Source organism: Pteronotus mesoamericanus, unplaced genomic scaffold (assembly GCF_021234165.1).
Source record: "Pteronotus mesoamericanus isolate MK-2021 breed Mesoamerican mustached bat unplaced genomic scaffold, CSHL_Meso_final contig_53, whole genome shotgun sequence".
In the NCBI taxonomy this organism is placed as follows: Eukaryota; Metazoa; Chordata; class Mammalia; order Chiroptera; family Mormoopidae; genus Pteronotus; species Pteronotus mesoamericanus.
In genome coordinates this window covers 6,824,578-6,850,284 of record NW_026555195.1, presented here as the reverse complement: position 1 = coordinate 6,850,284, position 25,707 = coordinate 6,824,578, and the positions used below count along the sequence as shown (strand labels likewise).

The window sequence follows — 25,707 nt, the reverse complement described above, 5'->3', positions numbered from 1 at the left end:
CGCGCCGGCGGGGAGCGTCCGGGCGCGCGCGAAGACGCGTCCTGCGTGCGGAGGCGGAGCATGGCTCCCCGCAGAGCGCGGGGCGCTTCCGGGGCCTCACACCGAGCTTGTCCCTGTGATTCCAGCACCCTCCGACTGTTCGCCGGTGAGCTGCCAACCGTTGCAATTTCTTAGGAAATACATGGTTAAAAAAAAATTTGTAAAATAATAGAGAAATGCCTTAGCTATTTAATATTTTAACTTTACTCCATTTGACAGTATCAAGTCCATTTTGATGATCTATATTCTGGTTCTTAAGGAACACAACACATTTGCTTTCTTTAATTGAATTCTTTATAGTACTTTCCCATATCTGATGACAAGATTTTGATTGTAATATTTTTTCTATTATTTATGAACTGCACATTTCTTTAAAAAATGTACAGCTTTCTAAAACAGAATAAAAAGGTTAAGCATAAGTATAGCCTTCTAGTATTCTTTTGCAATAGAATTTTTCTATTTTTTGAACAGGGCTTTTGTGGGTAGTCATTTTAATTTACATAAAATGTTTAATAATAAAACCAGCCCGGGCTGGGTGGCTTGGCTGATTGGAATGTTGTCCCATGTACCAAAACGTTGCGTGTTCAATCACTGGTCAGGACATGTACAGAAGGCAACCGATTGATGTTTCTCTCTCCCTTCTTATAAAAACCAATAAACATCCTCAGGTGAGGATTTTAAAAAATTAATAATAAAACCAAATCTTCCCTGTTAGGGAGAAACAGTTACTGTCTTTAAGGTTCAGTTCATCTGTCCCAACACTGCTACTGCTGCCTCCTGACAACACACATCCCTGTCAATGTGTAAACATAGTCCTGCTTCTGGAAACACTGCTTCATGTCTCTTACCCTGAGTGGCACTACCACTAATTTGTGTTGATAGTCTAGTTTGCTAAGGACTGCTCCCATTAAGAGCATGACTTTAGTCTCTTCTGTTCGTACCACCAGGCAACCTGAAAATATGTAAGTCGTGTTTTCTCCAAGAATGACCAGGAAGAAATTCAGTAGGTTCATTTTTTTAATCCCTGTACTACAGAAGCAAAAGTAAAGGCCACTGTGTTTTCAATATAAACGTGGTGGTTGGCTTTGAGGGGTGGAATATCACTGTCTCCCCACAGCCCTCCCATATGTGAGCTGTGGCATGTGGCCACGTCACTGGTAGAGGAACTTACAGAGCTGCTTTGAGGGAACACACTCATTTCCAACTCATGTCAACGGCGATGGCAGTTATCTCTGAGTATACTTACCTAAACAAAATGCTAGGAAGAAGGCATAAACCAACACAAGAGGAAATAATAGAAATAATGAGGCAACACTGATTTTTTTTTAAAGCTTTTATAAGTGAGATTTAACAAATATCAACTTACAGGTGTGTTAGTACAAGGCTGCCACATCTATGTACACAGGAGCCACACCAGAGGCCACAACAGCCTCGCTCTGGCCTCGAGTCTTCAGTCACATTCATGTTTGAAAACATACAAGTGTTCCTTTGATGTCCACACTTTTACAATAACAGGCAACTACCTCCCAGACTCCACAATTCACTACTCTCCCGTCAGACCCAGTCCACAGGGTACCAGGGTAGGAGGTTTTAGGGCATAAAAAGGCTGCCCTATCACTGTGACAACCAAGATCCCCAGCTGGAAAAGGGGGAAGCTATCCCTACCACGAAGGGGTAAAAATGAAGGGAGAGCCCTAATTGTAAGCATTCGAGACAAATGCAAAAGGTAGTGGGTACCACTGAGCAATTATGAAGAGCTTCCCACTGCTTCTGCCCACCATCCCACGGCAAAGTATTTCACATAACTTAGAAAAGTCAATGTAGGTCTAAAGTCTTGAGTTTTAAAAACCTCAAAGTATAAAAAATTAAGACAAAGTTTAATCCCTAAGATGACTATGTTCTTATATAAAAACTATCCTCTAAGCACACAGTAGAATCCAAGACATTCCTTTAACAAGCTCCTTCAAATCCCTTCACATTATGAGTTAACACAGCATCGTATCTGAGGCTAAGAACATCTGCTCTTAAAGAGTAAAGGCTTCTGAACGCATCGGACGTCCCCCACAAAGTGCGCGGTGTTGTGGGTAGAGTTAGAAAGCTGCCTTTGACTGAAGAACTTCACTCTCCTCACCCTCGGCCTCTGGCTCCAGCCACTCAACCTCATAGTCTATGAGGCCGGCCCAGTGGCCACCACGCAACAGCTCACTGTGAAGTGAGACAGAACCTGTGGTGCCTTGGGGCTTTCATTGTGGCAAAGAGGAATTCATTTTTTTTTTTAAATATTATTATAGTTGACAGATTTGATTCAAAACTGCCTTTGGCGCTGGACAGTCTTATGAACTACACAAGTAAGTTAAGTGAATTTAAAAAGCCAAATAGTAGTAGCTTCTGTTTCATGAGCCATTCACAATCCAAAAGGGCTGTGGCCCAGGGAACCCAAAGGCTGGGATGCCACATGGAAAAGATCCATCATTCCTGAAGTGACACCTTAGAACTGTCCTGGGCTGAGCCAAGTGCCTGTGGGACATGAACAACATATTAAAGCCAAACGGCACACAGAGCCATAGTCGGGGCATTAGAGATGGGAGGGGGACATGCTGGCTAGCCTTAGGAGTTAGTGGCCAATACCCATTCAAGACAGCAGATGACTCGGCCTGGGAGTTGACGGATGTGGTTTGCACATTTATGTCTAAGAGTTCCTTATGTTTTGTTTTATTTTGTTTGAGAGATGTCAAACAGATTCTGACATTACTTAAGTGGAATTTTTAAAGGGTGCCTAAGCAACAATGGTCTGATGTATACATGGCGCAAGTTCTTGTGAAAAATGCTAAAGCACATGTGGGAAAAGGAATGTTCCGGTAAGCCTCCTTGAGAGGAGTCCTTGGGTTAAGATACTTCTTAATATTGACATTTCCCAATTTAACATGAGTAGCTTGGAACTACTACTGTAGGTTGAACTTTTTCTTTTAAAAAAAAAATAGGTTATTTAATACTGACAACATATTTACAGTTTAAATAGAAATTTTCTTTTCAATAACCAAAATACATGTTTAGCAAAAATTTAGAATATAAAATTCTATAAAATAAACACCCATAGAAAAGCAGGACGTTATCTTAGTACCATTTCACATTGAGGCTGAGGTGGAGGCTCTCCTTAAACACCGAAACCTCCATGGACATGCAGGGCTGTCCATGGAAGAAGGCCCTTCTTCCAACAGGCAGCTCTCCTTTCCGATTTAGGTTGGTTTATTTGTAAGATGCTGACCCAGGAAGATTCTCCAAGGTGGACACCGTGACACTGATCAACGAGGCCTTTAACAAGAGACAGTGCCGGACTGCCTGTGGGCCATGGTGAGGCAAGTTCATTGCAGAAAAAGCCTCTTCGGGTTCGCTGATTCGCTCTGCAGCCGCGGGCCTTCATGCCGGGATTCACACTGCCAAGCTGTACACTGCTGGCGTGATGTAGCCCGCTTGTCACCCCTCACACGGTGCTCACCCTGGCTGATGACACCAAGTGGCAACTAAGCCGGCCTCCCGGGCCCAGAGTGCCCAGCAGTCTGCAAGCAAGCGCTTCACAACCACCCTCACACTCAGCGGGCAGCCAGGCCGGAGACAACCTCAGTTTCTTTTCCTTGTGAAGACTGTGGCCATCTTGAGGAAAACTTTTATTTATGTGGCTTGTTAAAAAGTAAGAAAGGAGTAGCGGTCAACTTTGGCCAAAACAAAAAGCTTTTGCACGAGTGTCTAGCTCTGTCCAAGTGCACTTCACTCCGAGCTGATCTATACAGACGTTTCTAGTAGAGGTATTGCGTGTGCTCTCAGCCACACCGTCAGCTTTCAGATCACAAATGACGACTTGTGTCTGAAGTCACCCTGCAAAGCCAACAGAGTTAGAACACAGCCTTCCTCTACCAGTCAGGGGGCAGGGCGGGGGGCTGCCGGGACGAGGGAAGGGAGAATGGTGGTCAAGGCCAGTGCACCATTCCCGAAGGGAGAAACTGGCAAAACAAATCAAATGAATCATTCTGAACAAGTAGCATCAAAAGCTTACAACTAGAAGTGCCATTAGCACAGACATGTAATTGTGAAGGCTAGAGAGTCCAGGGTCTGGAATATAATTTGGAAATCTATTTTCATAGGGGACCCAATTTGGTTTCTGAGGAGGAATGTCACTGTCCCTGCTGGGAACACCTCGATTTGTAAGCCTCCTACATGATCCCTGCTCTGCCCCTCCACCGTACCTCCTCATCTGTCCGGATGTAGTTAACTCCGTCCGGCTTCCCTGGATTCTTGTAACTGTGAAATAAAAGAAGAGGGTAGTTCAGTGAGTACTCACTCCCGTATCAATGCCAAATTGAACTTTGTTTTTCCTCAAAAGACAGGCTCACCTTTCCTCACTCTGTTTGTTGTTGATGAAGTAGCCACGTCTGTATGCGCAGCAGATGCCCACTGTCATCAGTGTCAGGACAGCAAGGACCACCAGGACCCCGCCAATAATCCCGCCAATGTTCAGGTCATCTGGGTTAAAGAAAGGTTGCCGGAAGGGAGGACACATGCTGCCTGCTCTCAACAAGACGCAGGCCCGCCGCGCTTCCCCCCTTTCTCTCTCCCTCCCTGCCCCCTCTGCCCCCCAGACCCTGCAGCCAGAACAAAGTGGAGACACGCAAGACTCCTTTCTTTCCCATACACAGGACATTGTAACCCCTATCTCACTTGTGGAGAGTACTGAGCCCTCTACAGTTCAAATGCCATTATATTTACTACTGTAGTAAATGGGGCCTGGCATTGTATGACGGAGTCAAAAATCCTCTGGCTAAATCCCTGAAAGTATTATTAAAGGGAAAAATAGATACACTATAAGGACAGAATTAGCGAGGAGTCTTATGAAAGAAAAATCCCTAATCTTCAGGGCTTCCCTTGGCTGTGATTAGTTTGGGGAAGACAGCTAGTTTCCAGCAGAAATAAATATGAGGTGAGAACAAGACCTTCATCCATGGGCACCCTGGGCAGAAACCTGACTGTCTTCTCATTTCTGGATCATGGGCAAAGGGACTCGGTCATGTTCAGTGCGGGAGCACTAAGGACTGTTTCCTTCATGCAAATAAAAATGCAGTGAGCCCTGGCTGGTGTGGCTCAGCGGATTGAGCACTGGCCTGTGAACCAAAGAGTCGCTGGTTCGATTGCCAGTCAGGGCACATGCCTGGGTTGCGGGCCAGGCCCCCAGTAGGGGGTGCTTGAGAGGCAACCACACATTGATGTTTCCCTCCCTTTGCTCTCCCTTCCCTTCTCTAAAAATAAAATGTTAAAAAAAAAACAAACCCACAATGAAAAACATGTAGGGGACATAGCAACATAAGGGAGTTGTTAAAATTCTCCCTGACCCCAGTAGAGCAGGTCTCAAATATGAGGGGACATTTAAAACTCAACTTGAAATTTTTATTTTAAAATCTCAGTTTCCAAGCTCCATCCCTAGAGATTCAACAGGTCTGGAGCAAAGCCAGGACGCTTCCTCCTCATTCGACAGAGAGGAGGATCACCAGAACACCGTCTCACACACAGACACTTCCCAACTTTCCCTGCACATGGATCTGTGTTGGGGCGGGGAGGGCGCCTGGAATCTGAATGTGAAACGGTGGCCCCAAATGAATCTGAGGATCAGGAAAGTTTGACACAGCTCAGAGGGTGGCTGCACATGGAGAGGAGGGAGGGACTCAGCGAGTCCCCAGGTGTTTCTGATGTGCCCCACCTGCCCCCATCCTGGCTCGACACATCCCAGCATCGTCGCAGAACAGGGGCCAAACTCTGCTCCAGCTTACTGCAAAATGGTTACAACTGGGTAAATTTCTGAGGACTTTACAAAACCTTGTTTTTATCAATCACGAAGTAATGGAGTTGATTAAATGCCATTAAAAGCTACATAATTAGCCATGTTTTCAACACCAAAAGGCTCTATTAAGTCTATTTTGAGGAGATAAACATATTGTAAGGACCACTTATTAGTCATTTAGCTGTTCCTCAGAACTTTCTCATCTTTCAGTGAGCCCAAGTGTATTTGGGTGGATCCAGTCGTCTACAGAAGAAAGCAGACGAGCTGTTCGAATGGATGGTCTAAGGCTAAATTTAACATGCTCTAGCCACCTGCCAGTCTTCAGAGGAAATATTTTCAAAGAGAAACTCACAGACTTCCATCTCCTGCTCCTCACACTTGGCGGAGCCCGCGTCGTTGGAAGCGATGCAGTAATACCTCCCGGAGTCCTCCTTGTGAACCACGCTGAAAACCTGCACCGGGAACCCAAGGGAACAGTAAGACCAATCAGCAGGGCAGATGCCCGAGGGGTGGGGAAGAAGATGCTACCCTGCCCACCTACACGCTAAGCCCAGAACATGGTAAAGTGCCTGCTCATCGGCTCCTGTTCCCCTTTGGCTGCTGGGTCACTGTCTGGGGTCCATCCTGATATTCTTTTTTGACACCTGCCTGGGCGCTCTGAACAACAGGCACCCCTTGGCATATGGAGACAGCAAAACCTAGCACTGCCCACAATGAGATGTGGAGTCTGGCTTTTATTCAGGAGAAGGGACTCTGATAATGATTGTTCCTCAAGCAACACCTTGGCAATACATGCACAGAGGATCGTATTCTATAGCCCGGAGAGCTCCCGCTCCACACTGAGGTGCACCGCAGACCAGTGGTCCTAGGTGTCGCGGGAGCCTGATGCCATACGCTCCCAGGTGGTCTGTCCCCTGGGCACAACCAATCTGATTTCACCTCTTCCCGCCACCCACCCCTTCCCACCAAGGCTCCTGGGTTCTTCTGAAGCAAATTCCAGACACATTTTATCCACAAATATTTCAATAAGTGTCCCTAGAAGACGAGAATTTTTTCATCGTAACTACAATATCGTTGTCATGCCTAAAGCAACAAACAATTCCTTAATCTCAATCATCCAACCTGTTATCCAACGTCTCTCGTTGTCTCACAAGTTTTACAGTTGGATATTCACATCAGGACCTTTTCCTGCAGAATTTCTGACATGGGTTCTTAGCTCATGTCTTAAAAAGTTTCATTCTCTCTCCTAATAACCATTCTTTCGACAAGAGATTTCCCTACCCCCAGCAAAGACGTTTCCGCCCTCGCCTCTCAGAAGACATCTTACCAGAGTGCCTGTTTCAGAGTTCATAAGAAAAGAGGAATTTTTAAATCTGGGGTTGGTTCTGGAATCCTTCGGCAGGGGTAAGTCATTGCGGTACCAGCTGTAATGAGGTGGGGGGTGGCCCTCCCGCTCCTGGCAGTACAGCGTGGCCGCCTTGCCCACAGGCACGGCCTTTGGTACTCTGCACACCGGAGGTACTGGCTTCACTGCAGGAGAAATGCAGGTTGGTGTTTAAAATCAGCAACACAGCTGTATTCTCATTGGAGCCGCAATAAGTCCACTCCCAAGACAAGAAAGGCAGCCATGGGATCTGCACCACTGCCACCCCCATGGTCACGTGAGCCTTCAGATGACATGTGATGTGCTGCCTGGAATGTGCCCCTGCAGCTCAGCCCCGATGCTTGGTGTAACCCACGGCTGCTCCCAAGGCCTCCGCCACCCGAGCAGCGCCTCCTACAGCTAGCAGAGGGAAGTGGGAGGAACTCCACTCTCATCTCGTCCTCCACCCAACTCCAGCACTCTTAGGTCCCCAAGCTCTCCCTCCCTAAGTCGTGTGATGCCCTCAGGGATGTGGTTATAGAGGGAAAGAAAGTTAAGAGTTGATCTTTTTTTTTTCTTCTATATACAGATTCATGAAGCCTGAAAGGGGAGCCTATTTTAACTTCACATGAGTCCCTACCTTGCACAGTTAATTCAATGACAATCTCATCCATTTCTTTGCGGTCATTTCGAGCAACCACCTCACAGCGATAAAGAGCTGAGTCTGTTCGGGTCACGTTCCAGATCTTTAGAGACGTTTGCCCAAATAGTTCTGCACGACCTGCCAAGTCACCTATAGAAAAGAAGACACAGGACACTTGAAGACTCTTTAAAGATACATTTTCCAACTTGAAGGAGCTGGTTTCTAGGGCCAGTGTTTGATGCCTCAGTAGGAAGACTGCGGACTGGATTCTCTCTCTGTTCCTTTGTAACAGAGGTGAACTCTCTGAAGACACCGGGCACCAAAACAGTGCCTGGTGTGTAAGAGGGCTCTTTACATGTGTCTGTTTTGAAAGCATGGACCTTGTTTCCTTCTCATCATTTTCAGCAGGGGTTCCCACCAAAAGGAAAAAAATCAAACAAACGCCATTAAATAAACCCCCAGCGTGCCACAAATGGTGCTGGGACAACGGGATCTCCACACGCAAAGGAATGAAGATGGAATCCTACCTCACACCATATACACCAAAGACCTTACTGAAAAGCTAAACCTATGAAACTCGGAGGAAAAAACATAGACATAAATTGTCATGACCTTGGATCAGCAATGATTTCTTAGACATGACACCAAAGGAACACACAATTCCCTCTCTCTCTCTCACACACACACACACAAACACATACACACACAGTTACATTTGCTTCCACTGGACTTTCATAAAAATAGAGACTTGTGCTTCATAGGACACAAGCAAGTGAAAACATAATTTACTGAATGGGAGAAAATATTTACAAATGATGGATCTAACAAAGGACTAGTATCCTGTGCACAGGCCTACCTTGAAGACCATCACAATAAAGCAAGTAACACAAAAAAAGCAAGTTTTAATCTTTTTGTTGGTAGAGGGTCTTGCCTTCAATTTGTTAAAAAAAAACCCAACATCTGTAAAGCACAATAAGGTGAAGAGCAATAAAACTAAGTCCGTATATAAAGAATTTGCAAGTCAACAATAAGTAGACAAATAACCTAATTAAAGTGGACAAAGGATTTGAACAGACATTTTTCAGAGGACCTGCAAATGGCCAATAAGCACATGAAAAGACACTCAACATCTTTATTCATGAGGGAAATGCAAATCAAAGCCACAATGAGATACCACTTCACACCCACTAGGATGGCTAGAATCAACATGATGGACAATTACAAGTTTTTGTGAGGATGTAGGGAAATAAATTGCTGAAGGAATATGAAATGGTATAGCAACTGTGCAAAATTTACAACGTTGAGTTTGGCAGTTTCTTTAAAAAACAAAACAAAACTATACATGCAACTACTATATGACCTAGCAATTGTTCTCTTGGTCATTTATCCCCAAGAAATGATGTCTATACAAAAACCTGTATATAAATGTATTATTGATAATGGCCAAAAAGGGAAAATAACTCAAATGTGCATGAACTGATGAAAAAATAAAATATTATTGATCCATATTGTATAAAATGAAGTACCGACATATTCTACAACACAGATGAGCCTTGAAAACAACATGCTCAGTAGAAGTCAGTCACAAAGGACCACACAGTGTGTGATTTCATTTCCATGAGGCGTCCGGAAGAGGCAACCCCATCAAGAAAGAGTGGATTAGTGGTTGCAGGGAGGGTGGGGGGCAGGACAGGGCTGGGGCAGCGGGCGGAGCAGTAGAGAAACTGGGGAGTGACTGACCCCTGGTGGGTGTAGGGTTTCCCTTGGGGACAAGTAAAAGTGTTCCAGAATTTGATGGTAATGACAGTTACACGTCTTTGTTGAATATACACTTTTAAAAAGTGAGTTTTATGCTATATGAATATCCCAGTTTTAAAAAATGTTTAAAGCATAAAAAGACATAGTTCCTCTTTCAAAGAAGCATGACGAACCTTAGGAATGACAAATAAGGGAGAAATTAGGGGGTAAAAAATGACACAAAGAAGTAGAAAGTAATTATTACTAAACCCGCTGTTTAGTGAAAAGAAGAATTTACCATAATATGATAAAAACAGCAAACTCTTATGCTAGAGGACAAACACTTGCAAAGGCATTTTCTAATAGGAAGGTCTGCTATCCAGTGGTCATTAGTGGAGGACTGGAACTCACGCCATGTAAGACAATGGTGAACGAGAACCTATCAGGAGGCTTGTGGTATCTGTATTGAGGCAATGAAAAGACCAAACAGTCTGAAGTTTCCCTCCAGCCCCCAAACTTTGTGTGGTGAATAGTCTCCCCATCCTTGAGGGCTAAGAGTAAGGTGTTTAATTCCCAGAAACAGAAAGTGTTTTGGGCAAATGCCCATTTGGCTTCTCAGATGATCAAAACTGTATGAACAGGGCGTGTCAGGAGCAGCCTAAGTTGCCAGAGAAAACGGATTTGTTTTCTGAGAATAATATTTCTCTCTTCAAAAATAAGGGATGAGGGAGGATGTTGGTGGAAAAGCAAAACCATTTTTATGAGCCTGTAACTCCAGATGATACTGAGGACCCAGAGCAGAAAGACCATGAGTTCAGGGTGTTTCCACAAAACCCCTTTCCCATCTTCAAACTGCAACTATCAACTTCTCTGAGAACCCTGAAGCCACCCCGCTTATAACTCACCTGCACGTGTGCCTCCCGTTCGCTCCCTCCACCTGCCAGAGTGGAGGGCCTGTCCCACTTCCGATCTCGTGTGACTCCTCATCCCCCTCCCTCATGACAGCTAACTCCCAGCAACACCCTCTGCTTTCATCTCGCTCTCCACAGCCCTGACCTTGGCTCAGGCCACCAGCAGCTCCCTCCTGGATTCCGCAAAAGAATTCTGAATTGTTGCCCTGCTCTGAGGTTTGCCCGCCTCCAGTCTCTTCTCTACAGACTGGCTGATTCGGTCATTCTAGGGCATAAATGGAATCATGTCACTTCCCTCTTCAAATCTGTCCGTGCACCCTCAGAAGCCTGTCCCTCCTCACTGGGCGGGCACGGCTTGCTGTCTGGCCCTGGCCCCCCTCTGAGCTCCGCCTGGGGCCCTGTGCCCCCTCCCTGTCTAAGCCCGGGCTGTGGTGGAGCCGAGCGGTGTCTCCATCAAGCCAGGCTGCCATTTGCTGCCTCATCTTCATACTCAGCCTTCTTCCCTGCCCGACCCATTTCTTTACCCCACGCCTTACCACCTGGCCAGCCCCACTAGCCTTTCCTAGCGTGTCTGCCTGAAGGTCTGTTCTGGGAAGCCTTTCACGATCACCTGCCCTGCCCCTACTTCCTGTAACCGGGAGTGCCCTGTGCGTACCTCTGTTCTAATACAGGATACCATCCTGCCAAGTGGTCTGCAAGTGCCTTCTCGGGGCGCTACGCCTGCACCCAGGAAATGCTTGCCAAATACTACTACTTGTCTCCTGGCTGTTCCAAGTGATCCTTCTGATGAGCTCACATCACTAACGTCATGGATCATGGTAAAAAGATGGCCTAGGAAAATGTTCACTGATACTTCAGAGATATTCTGCAGAGAGATTAAAATCCTAAGGAGCTGGGTGACAGGGTCAGGAAGGGTCCACATGCTCCTCTCAACACATGTATGTGTTTGAATTTTCCCTAAGTAAAGCAAACAAAACAAAAAAATTAGTCCCAGCTACAGAAGCAGGATCAGTCAGAGGAAAGAACGTCTCCAGCCACAAGGGTACATCTGGGCCTTACAGACAAAGGAGAGGACTACAGGCTCTTACCCTGAATTTTGTTGTCAAAAAACACATATGTGGTTTGGGCATCTTGAATTTTCTTCCATTCGATCCTGGGGTTATGTGTCTGTGACTCTGTAATGATACAAGACAGCTCCACACCTGACGAGCAAAGAAAAAAAGAGAATTCTCAGGGAAAGTGGATCGATGTCCGGTTCCTTGTAGCCCAGACCGTGCGACTTATGTCTGGATTTAGAGAGGCCTTCTCTGCAGATTAAAAACCCAACTATCTCCTGGCTCCAAAAGGCTTTAAGAAAAGATTAGAGCCAGAAAAGGAACAGGCTTGATTAGCAAGAACACTTACTAAAGAGAGTGGACATTCCCCGTCGTGCTCCACCCGTGCGTAAGAAAGTCCTGTTGTGCTCGTACTCCAACTGCTGCGGAGTTCCCCGGGGCCGCCGAAGCCGGGCCTCCCCGCTGCGCCCGCGCAGCAAACGCACAGGTGAGCCGCCACCCACCAGAACACCCCTCTGGCACTACATGTATGTGCGTGTTTGCCCTGAGGTGGCTGCAAGACTGTGGAATGTCCATTAGATGGTGCCCATTCTCCTCATACATAGTTTCCCTGGTACTTACTTTCAAATTCTGGTACCACTGGGTTTCGATTGCTGGATTTGAGATTCACGGCTCCTATCAAGCAGCCTGAAGGGGGAAAAAAAAATAGGTAAAATCATAGACAATGTGACTCTAAAACAGCAAAGAACCCTCAGACTGAGGTCGGATTTTTCCTTCTATGTAGGCTTTAATCACTAATGACAAAGGATGGAAAAATACTACATTCCAAAACAAAGACTCCTGGATAGATACAGCAAGTGTATCTCAGCCTGACCTTCACTGGAAGAAACGAAGAAAAAGTGAAGAATTCCAAGAATTCTCTTTCCTTCTCAGTCCCAGCACAAAGCCCCCTAGAACTTCAAAGACCTTTTCCTCTAAAAGTTTGCTTCTTGCTTAGAATCATCGTTAATTGTTACAACATCTCTCACCCAGACCCAAACGGGCCACCTTCTTGTCACCCCCTCCCTCCTGCCTCTCCCCCTCCTCTAGGCTTCAAATCTGGCAGGCGCACTCTTGGCAGATCCGACACAGTCCAAACCCTGGGCCTGCTACTTGGCGTCAACCCTCTCTGCTTACAGTCACCAACCACCTCAGAGACCACTTCCTGTGTTAGACACGTACCCAGCCCAGCAAGTCCTATCCATTAAGACGTTTTCACCAGCCTTTTAGTAAAGGGGGAAGTATGGAAGTATCAGAAAGCTAAGCTAAATGAAGCTACTGACGAAATCAAGATGTGCTATTTGCAAAATAATCCTGTCAAAACTCACCCTGGACTCTCTGTGTTTCAACAAACATTAGAAACCATTCCTCATGGTCTCGAAATGTCTCAAGCAATTTTCTTGGAGAGAAAATCAAGTAGGTACAACGATCACCCACAAAATGTCATTTTTCAGTTATCTGGTCCCTCAGAAAACACACTATCCCCAAGGAAGGCCTTCATACATAAAACTCTTAAAAAGGTCAGTGGATCTTCACTGACCATATCAGATAAATAAAAGGCACAGAAACTTATACTCTAAGGCAACATTTTCAACCTTTTTCATCTCATGGCACACATAAACTAATTACTAAAATTCTTTGGCACACCAAAAAAATATATTTTTTTACTGATCTGACAAAAAAAATTAGTATAATTTTGATCATTCACATCAGGCGGCTATTGCATTGGCTGTTGTCAATTTTTGGACAATCTAAGGGAAGAGTTCGGTGTCCCTGACGAAACAGTCAGGTGCTGCATGTTCTAAAAATCCGCGCGGCGCAGCAATCAAAAATCACGGCCCTAAGGTGCTAACTCCGTTTACATTATGGTCACAGCAATCCATTCTTTCCTTTTTTAAATCATATTTAATGGTGCGGCTGCATGTGTACATTCCAATATACATTTTAATCCTTTCTTACTAAGATTTCAATAATTATAACAAAAACCTCAAAGAACTTTTCTTTTAAAGGGATAAAAATCAGTAGTATAATGTACCTCAGTTGCTGTTGGTTTCTAAAACACTCCCTTCTTGCCCTGACTGGTGTGGTTCAGTGGGCTGGGCGTCATCGTGCAAGCTCCAAAGTCACCAGTTCTATTCCCAGTCAGGGCCCATGCCTGAGCTGCGGGTTCAGTCCCTGGTTGGGGGCATGTAAGAGGCAACCAATTAACGGCTCTCTCACACGGTCAGTGTTTCTTTTCCTCTTTCTCCCTCTCTTCCCCTCTCTATAAAAATAAATAAATAAAACACTCCATTCTCCAAAAGGTTGTAGAATAGCATAAATTAGTATTATTTTGTTTGGGTTAACCATGAGCATGTATAGTACTATTTCCTTCTCAATCTGAAAGTTCCCAGTGACCCATGAATAGAGAATAGTCTATGATGCTCTGACTATCTACCAAGGCCACACGAGTTCCTTCTGAGGAAAGTGACCACAGCCATTTACAGTATGATCATGAGACCCCGAAGCTCTGGCTACAAATGACCATGACCAGGGATCAGCTTCGGACCCAAAGGCTATCAAAGGGGTCTTAGTGTAACATCTGAGAACTCTGCCCAACCGGACCACCCAATCTGATCCTTTCTTTTAAGAAGTGTGAAACTAAGAGAAGTAAGCAAATGAATTAGAGAGTTTATGTAGTCAACAGAGAAGCAGAGTTAGAGTAAAAAGAGATAGGCTGACTCATCCAAATGGTACAAACAGTAGAGCTGGTAACATGAACCAGAGAATGAAAAAGATAACACTAAAGTCACTGGAGCGTCTGCAGCAATGCCACATTTCCATCAAGCCAACTGAGATAGATTTTTAAACAATAAATCTCTCAGGTACACTGAGCGATTTTGTTTCTCACAACTAATACACAGTCAAGGTAACACAGTCCCCGATAGTGGAGATGATCATCCCTCTCTTCCCTCTACTCTGCAGCAGAGGGGAATGCTCTATGCTTCTTAAAGAATGTTTGGGACTTCCGGCCAAGATGGAGGTGTAAGTAGATACACTTTGCCTTTTCGCACAACCAAAAGAAGAACAGAAGAAAGATAAATTTAAAAACAAAAAATAACCAGAACTGCCAGAACATCGAACTATACAGAAGTCCAACAACCAAGGAGTTAAAGAAGAACCATTCTTCCAGACCGGTAGGAGGGACAGAGATGGGCAGCTGGGGCAGAGAGGACATGTGTGACGGCGGTGGCTGACAGACCAGGCGGTCCCAAAGCTGGGGAGCGAGACAGACGCCACAACCCAGGGTTCCAGCGCAGGAAAAGAAAGCCTCAAAACCTCAGGAGGTAAAAACCTATGCGGGTTGCAGCAGCAGCAGAAACTCCCAGCCTCACAGGAGAGTCTGTCGGAGAGTCCCACGGTGTCCTAGAATATACACAAGTCCACCCACCCACCTGGGAATCAGCACAGAAGGGCCCAATTTGCTTGTGAGTAGCGGGGGAAATGACTGAAAGCTGGCTGAGAGCCAAGCAAGCAGCACTGTTCTCTCTCGGACCCCTCCCCCACACACTGCATCACAGCACAGTGACCTGGGTTGCCCTGCCCTGGCGAATACCTAAGGCTCTGCCCCTCCCAATGATTTCCAAGGTATGCCAACACAAAGAAATATGGCCCAAATGAAAGAACAGGTCAAAGTTCCAAAAATAGAACTAAGCAATGAACTGATAGCCAACCTATCAGGTGCACAATTCAAAACACTGGTAATCTGGATGGTCACTGAATTAGTTGAATACGGTTGAAAAATGGATGAAAAAGTGAAGGCTACGCAAAGTGAAATAAAGAAAAATGTACAGGGAACCAACAGGAAAGGAAAGGAAACTGGGACTCAAATCAACGATTTGAAGCAGAAGGAAGAAATAAATATTCAACTAGAACAGAATGAAGAACAAGAATTCAAAAAAATGAGGAGAGGCTTAGGAACCTCTGGGACAACGTTAAACATCCCAACATCAGAATCATAGGGGTGCCAGAAGGAGAAGAGGAAGAGCAAGACATTGAAAACTTATTTGAAAAAATAATGAAGGAGAACTTCCCCTCTCTGGCCAAGGAAATAGACTTCCAAGAGATCAAGGAAGCTCACGGAGTCCCAAAGAAGTTGGATCCAAGGAAAGCACACACCAAGGCACATCATCATTACATTACTCAAGATTAAAGATAAGGTGAGAATCTTAAAAACAGCAAGAAAAAAGGAGACAGTTACCTACAAAGGAGTTCCCAAGAGACTATTAGCTGATTTCTCAAAAGAAACCTTGCAGGCAAGAAGGCACTGGCCGGAAGTTTTCAAAGTCACGAAAAGCAAGGACCTTCATCCAAGATACTCTCTCCAGCAAAGCTATCATTTAGAATGGAAGGGCAGATAAAGTGCTTCCCAGATAAGGTCAAGTTAAAAGAGTTCATCATCACCAAGCCCTTATTATATGAAATGTGAAAGGGACTTATCTAAGAAAAAGAAGATAAAAAACTATGAACAAGAAAACAGAGGGGACAGGGAGGGGAAGAATGGGGGAAAAGGTACAGGGAATAAGCAGCATAAATAGGTACAAAATAGGCAGGGGAAGGTTAAGAATAGTATAGGAAATGGAGAAGCCAAACAACTTATATGTACGACCCAAGGACATGAACTAAGGGGCAAGGAATGCTGAGGGGGTGGGGTGGTGTCGGGTTGGGGGAATAAAGGCAAGAAAAAAAATGGAATAACAATCAATAAAATATATTTTTTTAAAAAAAAGAATGCTTGCCTTAACCTCCTTCCTGCCCAGCTCCCCGAGACAAGTGTCACAGGCACCTGCTCGCGCTGGTCTTAGAAGACAATATGGCCCCAAAAGATTCAAGAACAGAGGTCCACAACAAGCAAGTGAGGTTCTTGTTTACGTGATTATTTACAACAGCTGGGCTGTCCGTCTGATGGGTCCCAAGCTAAGAGTCCTTCCTTGGAATTCTCATTCCTTTTCTAAACAATTCTTCAATTTACAAATCTTCTATACAAACACACCTCAGAGATACTGCAGGTTCCGTTCCCGACCACCACAATAAAGCCAATATTGCAAGAGAGCGAATCGCATGAATTCTGTAGCTTCCCAATGCATATCAAAGTCATGTTTACACTATACTGTAGTCTATTAGGCGTGCACAGCATTATATTTAAAAAATATACAAATCTTAATTAACAAATACTTTATTGCTAAAGACTGCTACCATCGCCTGAGCCTTCAGCCAGCTGTCATCTTTTTGCTGGCGGAGGGCCTCAGTGCGCACGGCTGCCAACCAATCAGGGTGGTGGCAGTGGAAGGCTGTGGCGATTCCTTAAAGCCAGACAACAGTGAGGTTGGCCACGCGGACTCTTCCTTTCATGAAAAATGTGGCCCTGTTGGAGAGTATGTTACCCACAGAACTTTCTGTGGAGTCAACCCTCTCCAACCTTGTTGCTGCTTCATCAACTAAGTTTAGGTAATATTCTACATAAATCTTTTGTCATCATTTCAACACTCTTCACAGCCTCTTCACCAGGAGATTCCATCCCAAGAAACCACTGTTTCTGCTCAGCCATAAGCAGCAAGTCCTCATGGTTCAAGTCTGATCACAAGGTTGCGGCCGTTCAGCCCCCTCCTCAGGCTCCAGCTCTACTTCTACTTCTCTTGCTCTTCCCCCCACATACGCAGTGACTTCCTCAGCTGCAGTCCTGAGCCCCTTAGAGTCATCCATGGGGGCTGATACTTTGACCTCTTCCTATGAATCATGAATGTCCTTAGTGGCATCTAGAATCGTGACTCTTTCCCAGAGGCTTTCAATTCACCTTCCTCAGGTCTGTCAGAGAGCTCACTGTCGACCACAGCTGCAGCCTGGAACAATGTGGTTCTCAAACACAGTAAGACTTGGATGTCGGAGGTACCCCTTGGTCCACAGGCTGCAGCACGGGTGTTGTATCAGCAGGCAAGAAAACATCACTCCCATTGCACACCCCCCCGCCCCCCGGAGCTCGGGGGTGACCATGTGCACTGCCAACGAGCAGAACAATTTTGAAAGGAATCTTACTTTCTGAACAGCAGGTCTCAACAGCAGGCTTAAGATATTCAGGAAACCACACTGTAAGTACATCGACTGTCATTCAGCTTTGTTGCTCCATTTAGGGAGCACAGGCAGGGTAGGTCTGGCAACATTCTGAAGTGCCCTGGGACATTTAGATCAGCAGTTGACTACTGGCTTCAATTCGAGTCCTCAGCTGCAGCGGCAAGAGCCCCAGCAAGAGAGTCAGCCCATCCTTTGAAGCTCTGAAGATGGGCACTGGCCTCTCCTCTCCAGTTATGGAAGTCCTAGGTGGCATCTTCTTCAATCTAAGACTGTTGCATCTACACCGAGAATCTGCTGTTTAGTGTAGCTGCCTTCATGCACTGTCTCAGCCACGTCTTCTGGAGAACTTGCTGCTTCATGCTGCCCTGTGTTATGGACATGCCTTCTTTCCTTAAATCTCACGAACCAACTTCTGCTTCTTTCAAACTTATCTCCTGTAGCTTCCTCACCTCTCTCAGCCTTCGTGGAATTAGCACTTCTTATTTCCTTCGAGAACTTTACCTTTGCGTTCACAACCATGCTGTTTGGTATAAGAAACTAGCTTTCAACTTATCTCGGCTTCCTCACTAAGCTTAATCACTTCCAGCTTTTGATTTAAAGTGAGAGACATGCAACTCTTCCTTTCACTTGAACCACTTAAGAGTCCACTGTAGGGTTATTAACTGGTCTAATATTAATATTGTCATGGTTCAGAGAACAGTGAGGCCCAAAGAGAGGAAGGGAGACAAGAAGGTCCAGCTGGTGCAGCAGTCAGAACACACACATTTATCAATTAAGTTTGTCATCTTATGTGGGTTCAGTGCAAGGCACACCAAAACAATTACAATATTAACACCAAAGATCACCGATCATAGGTTACCATAACATATATAATAATAAGGACAATGTTTGAAATAGCATGAAAATTAGCAGAATTTGTTACACAGAGATACAAAGTGAGCAAATGCTATTGGGAAGAGCACCAATAGATTTCCTGGACACAGACACACACAAAAAAACAACACAGTATCTGTGAAACAATAAAACAAGGTATGCCTCTAATGCCTAACTATGCCCATCCCCAATAACTCAGGATCCCATTTCAAAATAATTTTTGCCACTTGAGAATGTTACATAAATGAAAATAAACAGGTGACTTTTTGAGATTGACTTTTTTTCATTTTTTAAAATCATATTCTATTGATTGTTATTACAGTTGTCCTGATATATCCCATTTTGCCCCCTTCCACCTAGTGCCCCCTACTCCCCCAGGCAATCCCCCCACCACTGTTCATGTCCATGGGTCATGTGTATCAAGTTCTTTGCTCCATTTCCTGTACTGTACTTTACATCCCCATGGCTGTTCTGTAACTACCTATTTGTACTTCTTAATCCCCTCACCTCTTCACCCATTCTCCCCCTATACCTCTTCCTTCTGGCAACCATCTGCTAACCAACTTCTTATGCTTTTTAAGTCTCCCTCTTTATCTCTAACCTTTGACCTTTTAATTATGTGTCTTGAAGTGGGCCTCTTTGCATCCATCATAATTGGGACTCTCTGGGCTTCCTGAACTGGCATGTCTATTTCCTTCACCAAATTAGGGAAATTTTCTTTCAGTGTTCTTTCAGATAGATTTCCAATTCCTTGCTCTTTCACTTCTCCTTCCAGCAGATTATGATGTGAGTGTTGACACATTGGGAAGCTGTCTTTAAGGCTCCTTACACTACCCTCATTTTTAGGGGGTTCTATTTTTCTTGCTGTTCTCATTGGTGTTTTTTTGTTTTGTTTTTTGCTTCCTTATGTTCCAAATCGCTGAACTGATTCTTGCCTTCATCCACTCTATTGTTGTTTCCCTGTAAATTGTTCTTTATTTCAAGTAGTGTAACCTTCATTTCTGACTGGGTCTTTTTTATGCTGCTGAGGTCCTGAGTTCCTTGAGCATCCATATAACCAGTGTTTTGAACTCTGCATCTGACAGATTGCTTATCTCCACTTTGTTTAGTTTTTTTTTCCTAGAGTTTTGATCTGTCCTTTCATTTGGGCCATGTGTCTTGGTCTCCTCTTTTTGGCCGCTCTATGTGTTTGTTTTTATGTATTAGGTAGAGCTACTTTGACTCCATGTCATGGTAGTGTGGCCTACTCTAGTAGGTGTCCTGTAGAGTCCAGGGACATAGCCTCCCCTATCACCCAAGCTGCATACTTAAGGTGTGTCCTTTGGGTGGGCTGAGTATACCTTTCTCTTGTAGTTTGAGCCTTGGTTGCTGTTGGCAGATCAATGGGAGGGATTTAGTCAGGCCAGTCAGCTGCAAGGACTGGCTGTGACCACTGACCACCAACCTCTGCCCTCCATGGAGGATCAGCTGTGCAGGGGCAGGGTGGTGGTGCTCCAGACGTGGTCTGTAGCTGTCCACTGGGTGGGCAGGCCCCTGGGGTTTCCCAGGTAGTGCAGGCCAAGGTCAGCCCCCACCTCTGTTTTACCCAGGAGCACCCTGCCTGAGCTATAAAGCAATCTGAGATGGTGGCTACTTGTGCTGGGCTTGGAGATTCCCAGGTGAAGCCACACTGTGATTCTAATCTGGCTGCCGCTAGGGCTCAATGAAGCCAGCTGTGGTTGTGCGAAGAGGCGAAACATATCTGCCTACGCTGCCATCTTGACTAGGAAGTTCAAGATTGACTTTTTTCATTTAACATAATGCCCTTTAGATCCATCCAACTCGTGTATAATGACATTTCATCCCTTTCTGTTGCTGTTTAGTATTTCATGGTAAACATGTACCATAGTTTGTTTTACCATTCACCCACTTAAAAACATCTAGGTTGTTCTAGTTTGAGGCTATTATCAATAAGACTGTTGTGAATATTTGTGGACAGGTTTCTGTATGAATAAAAGTTCCCTTTTCTCTGGGATAAATGCCCAGGAGTGCAAAAGCTCAGCTGTATGTTGCTGCATGGTTGGATTTTTTGAAGTACTGACAAAATTTTCCAGGGCTGTACCAAGATTCCATTTCGGGAAAGTTTTCTTTACTTAGAATGGTATACTGGACCACTCTGTACTACCTTTGCAACTCTCTGTGAATCTATAATTATTTTAACACTTTACAAAACCCTTTTGTATTTCTAAAATGATGATGGTGCATGTCAAATCACAACATTCATACAGCAAAGTCAATTTAAAAACGATCATTTGTAGCCCTGGCTGGTGTGGCTCAGTGGATTGTGCACTGGCCTGCGAGCGAAAGGGTTACTGGTTCAATTCCCGGTGTAGGGCACATGCCTGGCTGGGCCAGGTCCCCAGTGAGGATGCATGAAGTGCAACCACACATTGATGTGTCCCTCCCTCTCTAAATATATGTAAAAATAAAATATATTTTTTTAAATAATCACTTGTAAAGACCAAAATATCAATTAAAAATTTCAAAAATCTGAAAAAAATCACTATGGCATTTGGAATTCATTGGATACAGTAGAAAATTCACAGTTTTAATTTAAAGTGCCAATATTTACAATATACCAACATTATGTACTTATAAAACTATTTAAACTTATATTTAAAAATTCATATAAGTTCTCCCAAGTTCTTTTAGTGAATACCTAAGTTTAAAAGGTCAACTGGCTTGCCCTGGCCAGTGTAGTTCAGTTGGTTGGGCATTATCCTGCAAACCTAAAGTTTGCAGGTTTCATTCCTGGTCAGGTACATGCCTGGGTTGTAAGCTCTGTGCTCTGTCCCCAATTGGGGTGCTTGCAGAAGGCAGAAGACAACCAATGTTTCTCTCCCTTCCTTCCCCTCTCCCTAAAATAAAAGAGAAAGAGAGAGAGAGAGTCAACTGGCTTAACTGCAGTCATAATCAAAGTATACCATGAGAATACTTACGGGGTCATGAGTGATTTTGCAGTAGTCTGTGCTTCCACCATTCCATTAAGTATTAATGTTTTGACGTTTTTGCTTTTGGGCTTTCTAAACAGCAGATGAAGAGTCTGCTGTTCCCATTCAAATGAAAAGAAGTGAATAGGGAAGATCAGGGAGTCAGGGCGACAGAAAGATGTTCTCTTTACCGAATGTGATATTTTTATCTTGGTAAGACACTTGTGAACATTTGTGGACAGGTTTCTGTAGGAATAAAAGTTCCCTTTTCTCTGGGATTTTCCCTTCACTTGTATCTTTATTGTGTTTTCTATGTGTAATTTATATGTGTGATCTACTTTTTCCACATTCTCACATCATTACCATGTAAAAAAATTGTTTTATTCTAGAAAAATATGCATAAAATTTACCATTATAAGCATTTTTAAGTGTACAGTACATGCCTTCAGGGTTGTGCATCCACCATCACCATCCATCTCCACAAGTCCTTCATCATCCCAGAGACTCTGCAGCCATTAAACAGTAACGCCCCATTTCCTTCAATCAAGAGCCCTCTGATGACCTCTATTCTACTTCACCTCTACGGATCTGCCTATTACAGGTACCTCATACAAGTGGAATCATACAGGATTTCTCCTCTTATGTCTGGCTTATTTCACATAGCAAAATGTTTTCAGGGCATACCCATGTAACATGTATCCAAATTTCATTCTTTTGTAAGGCTGAATAATATTCCACTGTATGTATGTATGTATGTATGTGTGTATGTATGTGTGTGTGTGTGTGTGTGTGTGTGTGTGTATCACATATCACATTTTGTTTGTCCATTCATCTGATGACGAACATTGGGTTGCTTCTACCTTTTGTCTGTTGTGAATAATGCTGCTGTGAACAATGACGTACAAGTATCTGTTTGATCACTGCTTTCAACTCTTTGGGGTGTGTACCTAGGAATTTGATTCCTGGATCATATGCTAACTGTCTGTGCAACTGCTTGAGGACCTGCCACACTTTCCCACAGTGGCTGCATCATTTGCAATCCCATCAGCAATGCGTAATTTTTCTATATCCTCACCAACATTTGTAAGTTTCCTTAAAAAAAAAAAAAGTCATCCCAATGGTGTGAAGTCGTTAGTATCTCACTGTGGTTTTGATTTGCATTTCCCTAAAGGTTAGTGATGTTGCACATCTTTTCATGTGCTTACTGGCCATTTGTAAATCTATGGAAAGATGTTTATTCATGTCCTCTGCCCTTTTTCAATTGGGTTGTTTGCTTTTTTGTTGTTAAGTTGTAGGAATTCTTTATATATTCTGGATATTACCCCATACACAAGGTGGGGCAAAAGTAGGTTTACAGTTGTTTATATGGAAAATAATAGATTATTTAATTAATAATAACACAAGAGTAAACTCCCATTCTGTGAGCTATATTTTCACTCCCTTAATAGTGTCCTTTATTGTACCAAAGTTTTAATTTTTATGAAGTCCCAATGTATCTATTTTTTCTTTTGTTGCCTGTGCTTTTGGTGTCCCATCCAAGAAATCATTGCCAAATCCAATGCCATGAAGATTTTGCCCTCTGTTTTCTTCCAAAAACTGTATACTTTTAGATCTCATGTTTAGGTCTTTGATCCATTCAATGGTCTTAGCACCCATGTCAAAAATTATCTGATCATGTACACAAGGGTTTATTTATTCCAAGACTCTCTGTTCTGTCCATTGGTCTATTTGTCTGTCTTTATGCCAGTACCACACTGTTTGGTTACTGTAGCTTTACAGTAAGTTTTGCAGTCAGGAAATGTGAGTCTTCCAATTTTGTTCTTTTTCAAGTTGACATTGGCTACTTGGGGTCCCTTAAAATTCCATATAAATTTTATGGTGTGATTTTCTATTTCTGATAAAAAAAAATACCATCGGGATTTTGAAAGAGAATGTATTAAACCTGCTTTATTTGTAGCATTACCAATATTAAATTTCCTAATCCATAAACATGGGGTATCTTTCATTTAGTTGTATCTTCTCTAATTTCCTTCACCATTCTTTTGTAGTTTTCAGCATACAAGTCTTTCACTTCCTTGATTAAATGTATTCCTAAGTATGTTATTGTTTTCAATGCTATTGTAAATGGGATTCCTTTCCTAATTTCCTTTACTGATTGTTTATTGTCAGTATGTAGAAATGCAATTGATTTTTGTCTGTTGGTTTTGGTTTTCTGTTTTCCTGTTTTGTTTTCCCATTATTAGCTCTAACAGCTTTTGTTGTTGTTTTTGGTGTAATCTTTAGGGTTTTCCACATCATGTTGTCTAAGAATAGGGATAATTTTACTTTCTCCTTTCCGATTTGGATAGATTTTATTTCTTTTTGTTGATTACTTGCTCTGGCTAGAAATACTAATACTATGTAGAATAGAAGTGGTGAATGTGGACGTCCTTGTCTTGTTCCTGGTCTTAGGGGGAAACTTTTCAATCTCTCATTATTAATAAATGACATTATAGTTGTGCACAGTTTAATGATGGGGATATGTTCTGAGAAACTAATCATTAGACAATTTCATTGTTGTAAAAACATCATGGAGTGTACTTGTATCAACCTAGATGGTACAGCCTACTATACACCTAACCTGTGCCTCTTGCTCCTACTCTACAAACCTGCACAGCATGTTGCTGCACTGAATACTGTAGGCAATTGCAACACAATGATAAGTATATCTAAACACAGATATGCTTTGTGTATCTAAACATAAAAAAGGTACAGTAAAGACAGAGTGTAAAAGGTAAAAAACAGTACATCTGTATAGGGCATTTACCATGAACAGAGCCTGCCTGACTAGAAGTTGCTCTGGGTGAGTCAGTGAGTGAGTTCTGAATAAATGTAGAGTCCTAAGCCATTGCTGCCCCCTCCTGTAGACTTTATAAACACTGCACAGTGAGGCTACACTCAATTTATAAAATAACAGATTAAATCAAGCACAAGACAAATGATGCGATCGGGGACAGAGTAAACACACATGTATGAGGCTGCTGGTGGCATAACATGGCATACTGTTTTACAAGAATACACTCTAAAGTAACAAAAATGCACAGAACAGTAAATGCTGTCCTTTTTATTTATTATGAGTTAATAGGTACTGTACATAATTGCGTGTGCTACTTTTATTTGACTGGCAGCACAACAGGTTTACTTACACCTGTATCCCAACAAACACTTGAGGATTATGCTATGAAGTTATGACTGCTGCAACAGCACTAGGCAATAAGAATTTTTCAGCTCCATTGTAATCTTAAGGAATCGCCATCATATATGTGGACCATTATGTAGGACATGACTGTAGCTGTGGGTTTTCAACATGGCTTTCATCATGTTAATAAAGTTCTCTTCTTGTTCTAGTTTACTGAGCATTTTTATGACGATGATATTGATTTTGTCAAATGCTTTCTCCACATCAACTGAGGTCATGTGGTTCCTTTCCATCATGCTATTAATGTGCCATATTACCTTGATTTTAACATGTTAAACTATACTTGTATTCTGGGAACAAATCCCATTTATTCATGGTGTATAATCTTTTTAATACACAATGGAATTCAGTTTGCTAGTATTTTTTTAATGTTTTTGCATCAATAAGTATTGTTCTAGTTTTCTCTTCTTGTAGTGTCTCTGTCTGCTCTTAATATGAAGGTAACGCTGGCCTTATGGAATGAGTTAGGAAGTATTTCCTCCTCTTCAATTATCTGGAAGAGTTTGAGAAGGACTGGTGTTAATTTTTTTCAATGTTTGGTACAATTCACCAGTGAAGCCATGTGGTTCAAAATTTTCTGCCTTTGATTACTGACTCAATTTCCTTACTAGCTATAGGACTGGCTATACAGATTTTCTGTTTCTTAATGACTAAGTTCTGGTAGACTGCATGTTTCTAGGAATTTGTTCATTTCATTAGGTTATCCAATTTGCTGATGTACACTTGTTCATAGCATTCCCTTATAATCCTATTTCTTTAAAATCAGTAGATACGTCCCCACTTTCTTTTCTGATTTTAGTAATTCAAGTCTTGTTTTCCTTAATCAATCTAGTTAAATGTTGGTCAATTTTGTTGATTTTTTCAAAGAAGTAACTTTTGTTTTCATTGATTTTTTTCTATTGTTT

The 25,707-nt window shown here is 43.2% G+C and overlaps 1 protein-coding gene across 2 annotated transcripts in view; it reads right to left on the bottom strand.

Annotated features, from left to right (window-relative positions):
• Positions 1–1,357: 1,357 nt before the first annotated feature.
• JAM3 (junctional adhesion molecule 3) overlaps positions 1,358–25,707 on the bottom strand; it is a 79,967-nt gene continuing 55,617 nt past the window's right edge. Inside the window, exons 2-9 of one of the 2 annotated variants that reach the window (XM_054579473.1) lie at positions 12,197–12,262; positions 11,609–11,722; positions 7,870–8,022; positions 7,194–7,396; positions 6,219–6,318; positions 4,428–4,557; positions 4,281–4,335; positions 1,358–3,912 (exon numbers count right to left, since the gene is read on the bottom strand). In XM_054579473.1, coding sequence (XP_054435448.1) covers positions 3,877–3,912; positions 4,281–4,335; positions 4,428–4,557; positions 6,219–6,318; positions 7,194–7,396; positions 7,870–8,022; positions 11,609–11,722; positions 12,197–12,262 — 857 coding nt within the window. In that variant the 3' untranslated portion in view covers positions 1,358–3,876. The remainder of the gene's footprint in view (positions 3,913–4,280; positions 4,336–4,427; positions 4,558–6,218; positions 6,319–7,193; positions 7,397–7,869; positions 8,023–11,608; positions 11,723–12,196; positions 12,263–25,707) is intronic. The other variant, XM_054579474.1, reaches the window with a different exon arrangement.